Raw genomic sequence first — 12,443 nt, forward strand, 5'->3', positions numbered from 1 at the left:
GTTTTGATGGGGGCAGTTTTGATAGGGGCAGTTTTGGTGGGGCAGTTTGATGGGGCAATTTTGATGGTGGCATGTGATGGGGTGTTGTGATATGCTTTGCTGGGTGATGATGTGATGCGATTTGTGGGGGGTGTTGTGATGCGAATTGCAGAGGTTGTTGTGTTGCAATTTGCGCGGGGAGTTGTAGTGCGATTTGCGGGGAGTGATGTGGTACCATTTGCGGGGGGTGTTGTGATGCAATTTGCGGGGGCAATGTTATGCGATTTGTGGGGGGTGTTATGATACGATTTGTGGGGAGCGATGTAATGCCATTTGTGGGGGGTTTTGTAATGCAATTTGCGGGGGTGTTGTGATGCAATTTGCGGGGGTTGTCGTGATGCGATTTGTGGGGAGCTGTATGATGCAATTTGCTGGGGGCAATGTGATGTGATTTGCTGAGGGTGCTGTGATATGATTTGCGGGGGTGTTGTGATGCAATTTGCGGGGGACTATGTGGTGCAATTTCCGGGCGTGTTGTTATGCAATTTTCTCAGGGCGATGTGATGTCATAGAAATTCAACTTTACTTGGTCTATGCCATTTGCAGGAAGGCAATGCAAGAAATAATGCAATTGTAATTTATTTCCTGGTTCCTGGAGGGAGTAGGAAAGAATAATGGACCGGGCACTTGAGGCAGAACAGAGGCAAGAAGAGGAGGACTTCCTTAGCTCTCAAGGCCCCCTTTATCCAGACAGTGTTCCTGCGTGCCCGCCGATCACACAGGAAGAGGACGAGGAGGAGGAGGATTGTGTCAGCATGGAGGTGGAGCCTGGCACTCAGCATCAGCAACAGTCTTTAAGGGATCATTTACAGTCCCAAGAAACCCACAGACTTGTACATGGCTGGGAGGAGGTGGCTGCGGATCAGGTCGTCCTCAGTGACCCAGAGGACTCCGGACCGAATGCCTCAGCAAACCTACGCTGCGGAAGGATCCTCATATTCGTGGTATCGAGGAGAGGGATCAATACTGGCTGGCAACCCTCCTTGATCGACGTTACAAGAGTAAGGTTATATGTAAAATAAGATGCGCTAAATACACAGCTAAGTATGTGCGTAAAATAATACTAATTCATAATACTTAAAAATATATAAAAATAAATATATAAAAATAAATTTAAATTATTTAAAGCAGATATTGAACCACATATTTAAGATCTATGATAAATATTCATGTATTATTCCTAAATGGGTATAGATATCAAGTCCACATAATGCACTATAAACATGAGAAGCTGGTGTGAAACCAAAAACAAAGAAATCTCTGGCCAGGTGATTATCTTCCTTATTAGGTTTCAGCGTCTGTTTTACATGGTGCAGGAATAACTAGGGGCAAGATCTGACTTGGACACCTTTCCCATTGAAAATCCTCTGGGTTACTGGGTCTTGAGGATGGATCACTGGCCAGAGCTTGCACAGTATGCAATTGAGCTACTGGCCTGTCCTGCATCCAGCGTTCTTTCGGAAAGCACATTCAGTGCTGCTAGAGGCTTTAAGGCTTTGAAACCGATTACAGGGTGCGCCTATCCACCAACTCGGTCGATCGACTGACCTTCATAAAAGGTGGTGGACTGCACGCAACATTTTCCACATCATGACAGATTTCAAATTTCTCTCATATTGATGGACTTTAATTTTGCAGTTTCCTTCATTTATTTTTTCAAGGGTGTTTGACTACATGTTTGGACATTTATTACAAATTTTTTGCATTTACCCAACCTTACTTTTCATAATTTTTAGAACATACCATTTGTGGTTATTTGTTTATGTTATATTTGTTTATGGTTTATGGATAACACTATTGATTGATTATGCATTATTGAGTCAATGTTGTAGCGCTTTTCTATTATTATCTATATTATCTACTTCATAAAAATGAATCAGTCTTGGATCACCACCAGATACCAAGCACCTGATGCTGATGTAACCGAATACATTTTTTTTGAAATGTCAGATTCCTTCAAGACTGCCTATGCTGATGCTGAGTGACTATCCTGTTATGCTGAATGACTATCCTCTTCCTTCTCAATGATCATGCTGATAGCTTGTAAGAATATTTGTGTTTCTGGGCGCTGCCACCAGTGGCTAAGGCCCAATTTTTCAGCCCCTGTTTAACAGGGGCATGTAATTACAATTTTTGATGCAATTCTTGCAGCAGGGCTTGTTCCTGTGCTCCAGCTAGAGTATCTGTGAGGGGTTGCAGTGTTGTGGCACCAGTGCCTAAGGCCCAATTTTTCAGCCCCTGTTTAACAGGGCCATGCAATTACAATTTTTGACACAATTCTTTGCAGCAGGGCTCATTCCTGCGCTCCAACTAGAGTATCTGTAAGGGGTTGCAGTGTTGTGGCACCAGCACCAGTGCCTAAGGCCCAATTTTCCTGTCCCTGTTCAACAGGGACATGTAATTACAATTCTTGATCTAATATTTCACAGCAGGGCCCGTTCCAGCGCCCACCAAGAGTAACTGTGAGGATTTACAGTGTTGTGGCACCAGCAAAACCACCATCACCACCACCAAAGGCCCAATTTTTCTGCCTCTGTTCAACAGGGGCATCTAATTACAATTCTTGATCTAATATTTCACAGCAGGGCCCTGTGAGGGCTTACAGTGCTGTGGCAACACTAACACCTAAGGCCACAATTTCTGCAGAGTATATAGGGCAGGCCCCTACTTTCAAACATCCAACTACCAATGACTCCTACTTGCAAACGGAAGGAGACAACAGGAAGTGAGATGAAATCTACCCCTAGGAAGAAAAATTCTCTCCTGTAAGAGTTAATATGGGAAAAACGTTTCTCCTTTCCACTGATTCTTTATCATCAAACCTTGTTTCACTAAAAACCCCAAATTTTCTAAAAACATTCGTCATTGTGAGAGAAAGTGAGGTGAAATCTTCTGAAGAGGAGCACAGACAGCAAAACAAATGTCACAAGGATGATAACCCTTCTCTATGTTTTCCAAAAAGCTTAAAAATAGATTTTTTGGCTGGAGCTATACTTTAAAAATGTACCAGTTCAAAATTACAAACAGATTCTACTGAACAACAAACCTACAGTCCCTGTCTTGTTTGCACCACCTGTATACTGCTGTTCAGAGTATATAGGGCCTGGGGGCCCCACGCCTTTCCTTTTCTTAATTTGGGTGCAGGATTCCCCTTAATATCCATACAAGACCCAAAGGGCCTGGTAATGGACTGGGGGAGTACCCATGCCGTTTCTCTCACTGATTTTCATCCATATTTTTGTGACCCGACATTACATTAAAGCCGCAAGCAGTTTTAAATGACTTTTATTCCTTTAAAAATGTCATTTTGTGCAGGGACTATTCTAAGCACGGGAAACACGCGCCACTTTACAGGCATACTATAGACACCCCCCAGGTACGATATTTAAAGGAATATTTCACTTTTTTTTCACTTTAAGCATCATTAAAATCACGACTCCCTTTTTTTTGCATTGATATATGTCCCCTGGGGCAGAACCCGGGTCCCCAAACCCTTTTTAAGACAATACCATGCAAATTAGCCTTTAAAATTAGCACTTTTGATTTTGAACGTTCGAGTCCCATAGACTTCAATGGGTTCTAACGTTCGTGTGAAGTTTTGGTCCGTTCGCAGGTTCTGGTGCGAACCGAACCGGGGGTTGTTCGGCTCATCCCTACTATAAACTAACAATACGGACCTTAGTTTACAGACTAACTTTACTATAAATACATTACGCTTACATTAAGCTTGTGTATTATAGGGGTATTTTTATTTAAAAACTATAAATTCGGCCGGAACACTGCTTTAAAAAAAAAAAAAAAGACCAGTTTTGTGGCACTTTCAAATCGCTTTGGAAGTGCGGCCCATTCATTTCAATGGGTAGGGGTGTTTTGGGAGCGCTATTTGTAATGCTCATAACCCGCCACAAAGATGCTGCTTGCAGGACTTTTTCTATAGTCCCACAAGCGCACCGCCCCAGTCTGAAAGCACTCATACAAATAAATGGGAGGCAGTTTTCAGGTGCTATTTCAAGCGCTAAAGTGTCTGAAAACTGCCATAGTGTGAAAGGAGTCTAACTGAAATACCAGAGATTCATCCAGATGGTTTAAATCAATGCTGATCAACTTCCACCTCTTTGCAGCAACTTCAATAAACCTCCACCACACCGGTGAGCAAACATGTCACTTACCAAAAGGTTTGTCCCCACAAGCAAGGCCCAGACACATTTGTTTATATCCTTCCAGCAGCGCCACTCCGCTCAAGCCGGCTTTCGATGAGAACAGACTGTGCCACGGAATGTCAGACCTCCAGGTAGTATCTCCAATATCACCCGAGGTATCCAGACAATGGCCGCAATCACATTACATAGAAAATAGAAAATCTCCATAGTGCATAATCCTTAAATATATAGAATCACAGATTGTACACTTCCATCATATACACGAGTATACACAGAACTGGACTGCCTGCTGGACTGCCGCCGTGTATGATGGAGTCCAAGCAGTGACATGGAGGCTTTTTCTTTTCTATGTAATGTGATTGCGGCCATTGCCTGGACACCTCGGGTGATATTTTGTTTTGCACAGTATATGTTATATAGAGTGAAGTAGCTGTGAATTTTTATTATTAATCACTATTGGTGGAGGTATCACATCTACATTAGAAGTGTTGGCATTCGGACACATTGTAGGTTGTAGATTTCTCTTTTGTCTCATCACACATTTTATTACTAAGTGTAGGACTCTATACATAGAATTATATTATACTATTTGTACTTCTATATCAGACTTCCTGCTAGCGGCATTCATTAGAATTTCACAAAGTTGTTCATGTTTATTAGTGCAGATATTTATATTCAGCTTTAGAGAACTGTCTGATATTGGTGATATATAGAGACAACCATAAGATGAAATATATCTCCATTATTATTAGATTTATGTAGTTTATACATACACTATACTACCAAAAGTATTGGGACGCCTGCCTTTACAAGCACATGCACTTTAATGGCATCCAAGTCTTAATCCTCGTACACACAATCAGATTTTCAGATGACCGTTCGTCCGTTTTTGTGGCATGCTAGTCTCATATCGAAAGTGAAGAGGTTACTCTCCATACGAACATTCTCTTCCGTCAGAATACAACTTCAGAAGTGACGTAATGTGTTGAATAGTTTTGTATGTATTCTTTCGTTTCTAAGAATGTATAGTCTTGCTCTCATGATTTATTTTGGGTGAAATCTGTACTGGTTAAAGAAAAATGAGATGCTGAGTTCACGTACGATAAAAATTTTATAGTCTGCACATCCAGCTTTTGTTGGACGAAAAATCGGAATCAGCTGTCAAAAGCACCATACTAACGATCATGTTGGATTCGAAGGCCTGGTTTGCAGTCTCCGCTCTAAAAAATACCAAAGGTGTTCTATCGGAGGTCAGGACTCTGTGCAGGCCAGTCAAGTTCCTCCACCCCAAACTCGCTCATCATGCGAGCCAGGCCTTCTCATCCAACATCAGTGCCTGACCTCACAAATGTGCTTTTGGAAGAATGGTCAAACATTCCCATAGACACACTCCTAAACCTTGTGGACAGCCTTCCCAGAAGAAATGAAGCTGTTATAGCTGAAAAGGGTGGGCCAACTCAATATTGAACCCTATGGACTAAAAAATAATAAAAGTGTAGCGCTATAATTCACATCTACAAACGTGTGTATCGCAATACATATGTACATATAAAAATAGTGATTGCTACCAAAACATGTATGACCATGATATGGATAATAACAAATAATTAAACCATGTTAATCACATAGAAAATCTAAAAATAAAAATAAACAATAATAAAGTTTGGTGATCAGATGTGCCAGTGATTAGAAAGCAGTGCTGGTTCCATAAAACAAGCATCAAACAAAGTAAAATCATAAAATGTAACCGTCCATATTGTGTAGAAAAAATTGTGAAAAGAACATCAACTTTATTATTGTTTATTTTAATTTTTAGATTTTCTATGTGATTAACACGGTTTAATTATTTGTTATTATCCATATCATGGTCATACATGTTTTGGTAGCAATCTCTATTTTTATATGTACATATGTATTGTGATACACACGTTTGTAGATGTGAATTATGGCGCTACACTTTTATTATTTTTTATGCATTATTTACCTTTAGTCTATAGGTGTGTTGGCTGCTATTTTCCCCCTTTTTTTCAGTTTAAACGCAGCGCTGTACTTTATATTTTTTATTTTGGTTTTTAAACCCTATGGACTAAGACCGGGATGTTATTAAAGTTCATGTTTGTGTAATGGCAGGCGTCCCAATACTTTTGGTAATATAGTGTAATAGTCCAGTATTGGATATTTAGGCTCCATGCACATTGGCTTAATATATTGTTGCTACTACAGGAGTTTTGTGTTCTGCCTGTAGAAGCAGCTCCATGTTCTCCTATGTCTCCATACACATTGGGATGATTACACACATACTTTGAGCCCAACGTTTAGAGGCAGGAAAAAAAAAACCTTCTGGTTCGTGTTTCTGATTGGAGTTTTCTGGCAGAAAAATTGAAAACTCTCCTAAACTCATCTAAACTTTGTACAATAAACTCTCTATATGAAAGTTTTTTTCTGCCAAGGAAACTGACTTCTTTTAAGCCCAGTGTGCATGGAGCCTTATGGAGCCTAAAGATGGATTTTGATGACATTCTCATATTTCTATATTATTTATGTGGTTTAGATATAAAACTGTCCCAGAATATTATTGTCTCAGTCAGTCCTGTTATACTCACTGTAATTCCTTTATCTGGCTTGTTGTCAGAGCTTCCATCAGATCCCTGAAATGAGGACCCTCCAGATTGTTCCCTTTCAGGCTCAGTGTCCTCAGTGTCTGGTTATTTCTTATTCCAGATGCCAGGTGGGGGCAGGAACTGTCTGTCAGGTGATTATTGGACAATCTGTAGAAGAAGAGAAGAATGTTACCAGAATAAAATGAATTTCTCCCACAGGAATGAATGTAACTATTCTCTACATGAATGGAACGCATTTCTCTTTATTGGGATCCTTAATATTAGATCACTTAATAAAACACGATCGATTATCTCTTTTTGTGGATCCCAATTACTAAATGTGACATGAGAAGTGGATGAGGTGGTGTGATCCATTCATTATTCCTGTATGGGGATTGGACCATACACACTCACACTGACCTCTAGGCTTTCACCTCCAATCTTCTGCTAAGTCTTGGTTTCAGTTGTGGGGATTCACTTTGGTGGTCACAGAAGTCTCACTCATGTTGTGGAAACTTCATTGAGTAAAAGTGACACCATTGTACTTTGGGATTTCCTTTGAACATCATGGTGGAGGATTTGATTTTATGGTGTGGAGAAGATTTTATTATTACCATTCTTAATTTGGACCTTTTTTAAATTTGCACTAATATTGCTGTACTAATTTTATATATGCTGATTATAATTTCTCTTCATTAGTTATCAGTAGAATAGTCTCCATACCATTGTTATATATACACTTATAGGGAGTTTTGTGATGAGGCGTCTCACTTTTATTGTTATATTTTCACATTTATATTGTGTGAATGTTATATACTAGTGCTGCAGTCTTCCATATTATAGTAGATGTGATAATTCCACCAATAATGATCAGATATAACAATTACATTCACCACAAAAATACACTTTCATACATGTGAGGAAGGGAAGATCTCCTCCAACCTATTCACAGATACTTCAATCTATATAACATATAATGTACAAAAATACATAAACATGAAGAGCAACAAAGTAATCTTGTAAAATTACAAACCTCAAGAGAAAGTTCATATATGTGTAAAAGTGGATTTCCTACAACCCATTCTCCACTACTTCCATCTCCAATCACCATACAGTGACTTGTGTAGTAAGACCCCTTTCACACTGCAGAGCTGATAAAATAGAGCTAAATCGCTGGTCATTTTTTGCTTTAGTAGTGTTTTAGCTGCGCTTTTCGTGCCCTAGTGGGCCGGTGACAACGGGACCTTAAAGTGGAGCTGCACCCATATTTTAAAGTAATTTCCCTCCAAAGCCGCCGTGTGTGCTGATAAAGAATTGGCACATTTTCCCCTTAAAGTGGTGTTCCGGCCGAAATCATACTTTTTAAATAAAAATACCCCTATAATACACAAGCTTAATGTATTCTAGTAAAGTTAGTCTGTAAACTAAGGTCTATTTTGTTAGTTTATAGCATTAGTTTGTTTCTTTATAAAATTCCAGCAGGCCGTGGCCATCTTAAGTGTGGGCATCTGAAGCCAGACTGTAATTCTTCCTGGATCTCATCCTTGCAGATCTCGCACCTGCTCAGTGCAGCACAAGCAGTGTAATAGGTTTCAGGTCAGGTTTCCATAGCAACGGCAGTTTCAGAGGAAGTTGCCACCCCTTCCCAGAAGGCATCGGAAACAGGAAATGATGCGATGGGCCGCGGCCAGGGAGGAGGAAGTGAAAAATGAATACAGCAGATATACAGTAGGTGCTGAGAAAAAAAATATCCAATTTGTTTACAGTGCACAGTTTAGTGAGGGATGCTGAAGAGTTGTAAAAGTGGGTGGAACTCCACTTTAAGCTCACTGTTATATAATGTATAGTAGTTGGCACTTCCTGTCCTCGGCCACGGCCCAGCATTTCCTCCCCTCTCTGCAATGCCTCCTGGGAGATGTGTGTCATCAATCCCAGGAGGCAATAGGCATTGCTGGGCCGTAGCATCGAATTATTTCAAAACAGGAAATGGCGCGATGCAAGGCCGCCAGCGCCATTTTAAATAAGGGCAACCAGGCTCTTTTTGCCATGGTTATCAAAGCTTTCTTATACACAGTGATGGGCGGTGGGGGAGGTGGCTGGAGCATCTCAGGTCTGATTACATACAGAGCCCGGGGGGGGACAGACACACCATGTACTGATTTATAATATAGGAATATGATGGGGCAGTTTTGATAGGGGCAGTTTTGATGGGGCAATATGACAGGGCAGTTTTAATGGGGGCAGTTTTGACGGGGCAATTCTGATGGGGTAGTTTTGATGGGGGCAGTTTTGATGGTGGCAATATAATGGGGCAGTTTTGATGGGGCAATTCTGATGGGGACAATTTTGATGGGGCAGTTTTGATGGTGGCAATATTGATAGGGGCAATATGATGGGGCAGTTTTGATGGGGAAATTCTGATGGGGCAGTTTTGATGGTGGCAATATGATGGGGCAGTTTTGATGGGGCAATTCTGATGGGGGCAGTTTTGATGGGGCAATTCTGATGAGGGCAATTTTGATGGGGCAGTCTTGTGGGGGCAGTTTTGATGGTGGCAATAAGATTGGGCAGTTTAAAAATGGGCAGTTTTGATGGGGCAATTATGATGGTGGCAATATGATGAGGCAGTTTTGATGGGGGAAGTTTTGATGGGGCAATTCTGATGAGGCAGTTTTGATGGGGAAATTCTGGTGGGGCAATTTTGATGGGGCAGTTTTGATGGGGGCAGTTTTGATGGGGCAGTTTTGATGGGGGCAGTTTTGATGGGGCAGTTTTGATGGGGCAATATGATAGGGCAGTTTTGATGGGGCAGTTTTGATAGGGCAATTCTGATGGGAGCAATTTGATGGGGCAGTCTTGTGGGGGCAGTTTTGATGGTGGCAATATGATGGGGCAGTTTTGATGGGGCATTTCTGAAGGGGCAATTCTGATGGGGCAGTTTTGATGGGGAAAGTTTTGATGGGGGCAATATGATGGGGCCGTTTTGATGGGACAGTTTTGATGGGGCAATTCTGATGGTGGCAATATGATGGGGCAGTTTTGATGGTGGCAGTTTTGATGGGGCAATTCTGATGGGGCAGTTTTGATGGTGGCAGTTTTGATGGGGCAATTCTGATGCGGCAGTTTTGAAGGAGCAGTTTTGATGGGGGCAATATGATGGGGCAGTTTTGATGGGGCAATTCTGGTGGGGCAGTTTTGATGGAGGCAGTATTGATTAATTCTGATGGGGCAATTTTGATGGGGCAATTTTGATGGGGGCAGTCTTGATGGGGCAGTTTTGATGGGGGCAATATGATGGGGCAGTTTTGATGAGGGAATTATGATGGGGCAGTTTTGATGGGGGCAGTATTGATGGAGTAATTCTGATGGGACAATTTTGGTGGGGCAGTTTTGATGGGGCAGTTTTTATGGTGGCAATATAATAGGGCAGTTTTGATGGAGCAGTATTGATGGACTAATTCTGAATGGGAAATTTTGATGGGGCAGTTTTGATGGAGGCAGTATTAATGGAGTAATTCTGATGGGGCAATTTTGATGGGGCAGTTTTGATGGGGCAGTTTGATGGGACAGTTTTGATGGGGAAGTTTTGATGGGGTCAATATGATGGGGCAGTTTTGATGGGGCAATTAAGATGGGGCAGTTTTGATGGAGGCAGTATTAATGGAGTAATTCTGATAGGGCAATTTTGATGGGGCATTTTTGATGGGGGCAATATGATGGGGCAGTTTTGATGGGGGAATTATGATGGGGCAGTATTGATGGAGTAATTCTGATGGGACCATTTTGATGGGGCAGTTTTGATGGGGCAGTTTTAATGGTGGCAATATGATGGGGCAGTTTTGATGGGGCAGTATTGGTGGAGTAATTCTGATGGATAAATTTTGATGGGGCAGTTTTGATGTGGCAGTTTTGTCAGTTTTGATGGGGGCAGTTTTTATGGTGGCAATATGATAGGGCAGTTTTGATAGTGGCAATATGATGGGACAGTTTTGATGGGGGCAGTTTTAATGGGTTCAATTCTGATGGGGCAGTTTTGATGAGACAGTTTTGATGTTGGCAATATGTTGGGGCAGTTTTGATGGGGGCAGTATTGATGGAGTAATTTTGATGGGGCATTTTAATGGGGCAGTTTTGATGGTGGCAATATTATGGGGAAGTTTTGATGGTGGCAATATGATGGGGCAATCTGATGGGGCAGTTTTGATAGGGGCAGTTTTGATGGGGTCAATATGATGGGGCAGTTTTGATGGGGCAATTAAGATGGGGCAGTTTTGATGGAGGCAGTATTAATGGAGTAATTCTGATGGGGCAATTTTGATGGGGCAGTTTTGATGGGGGCAATATGATGGGGCAGTTTTGATGGGGGAATTATGATGGGGCAGTTTTGATGGGGGCAGTATTGATGGAGTAATTCTGATGGGACAATTTTGATGGGACAGTTTTGATGGGGGCAGTTTTGATGGGGCAGTTTTTATGGTGGCAATATGATGGGGCAGTTTTGATGGGGCAGTATTGGTGGAGTAATTCTGATGGGGAAATTTTGATGGGGCAGTTTTGATGGGGCAGTTTTGATTGTGCAGTTTTTATGTGGCAGTTTTGTCAGTTTTGATGGGGGCAGTTTTTATGGTGGCAATATGACGGGGCAGTTTTGATAGTGGCAATATGATGGGACAGTTTTGATGGGGGCAGTTTTAATGGGTTCAATTCTGATGGGGCAGTTTTGATGAGACAGTTTTGATGTTGTCAATATGTTGGGGCAGTTTTGATGGGGGCAGTATTGATGGAGTAATTTTGATGGGGCATTTTAATGGGGCAGTTTTGATGGGGGCAGTTTTGATGGGGGCAATATTATGGGGCAGTTTTGATGGGGGCAGTATTAATGGGGCAATTCTGATGGGGCAGTTTTAATGGGGCAGTTTTAATGGCGGCATGTGATGGGGTGTTGTGATGCAATGTGCTTGGGGTGATGTGATGCGATTTGCTGGGGGTGTTGTGATGCGATTTGTGGGGGGTGTTGTGATGCGATTTGTGGGGGGTGTTGTAATGCAATTTGCAGGGAGTGTTGTGATGCAATTTGCGGGGAGTGTTGTGATGTGATTTTCTGGGGGCAATGTGATGAGATTTGCGAAGGGTGTTGTGATGCGATTTGCTGGTGGTGTTGTGATGCAATTTGCTGGGGTTGTTGTGATGCGATTTGCTGGGGGTGTTGTGATACGCTTTGCTGGGGGCAATGTGATGCGATTTGCGGGGGGTGTAGTAATGTGAATTGTGGGGGGTGTTGTGATGTGATTTGCTGGGGTTTTTGTAATGCGATTTGCTGGGGTTGTTGTGATGCGATTTGCTTGGGGTGTTGTGATGCGATTTGCTGGGGCAATATGATGCGACTCGCCGGGGGGTGTAGTAATGCGAATTGCGGGGGGTATTGTGATGCGATTTGCGGGGGGCAATGTGATGCAATTTTCAAGGGGCGATATGAGGCGATTTGCGGGGAGCGATGTGATGCAATTTGTGGGGGGTGTTGTGATGCAATTTTTCGGGGGGTTGTGAGGCAATATGCTGGGGGTGTTGTGATGCGATTTGCGGGGGTTGTTGTGATGCAAATTGCTGGGGGTGTTGTGATGCAATTTTCTCGGGCCGATGTGAT

General features: G+C 42.1%; 1 protein-coding gene across 1 annotated transcript in view; it reads right to left on the bottom strand.

Moving 5' to 3' along the window:
• The window catches only part of LOC141116679 (NACHT, LRR and PYD domains-containing protein 12-like), a 329,149-nt gene that overhangs the window by 99,655 nt on the left and 217,051 nt on the right, over positions 1–12,443 (bottom strand). The window contains exon 8 of the mRNA XM_073609070.1: positions 6,803–6,967. Coding sequence (XP_073465171.1) covers positions 6,803–6,967 — 165 coding nt within the window. The remainder of the gene's footprint in view (positions 1–6,802; positions 6,968–12,443) is intronic.

This window comes from Aquarana catesbeiana, linkage group LG13, assembly GCF_042186555.1.
Source record: "Aquarana catesbeiana isolate 2022-GZ linkage group LG13, ASM4218655v1, whole genome shotgun sequence".
NCBI lineage: Eukaryota > Metazoa > Chordata > Amphibia > Anura > Ranidae > Aquarana > Aquarana catesbeiana.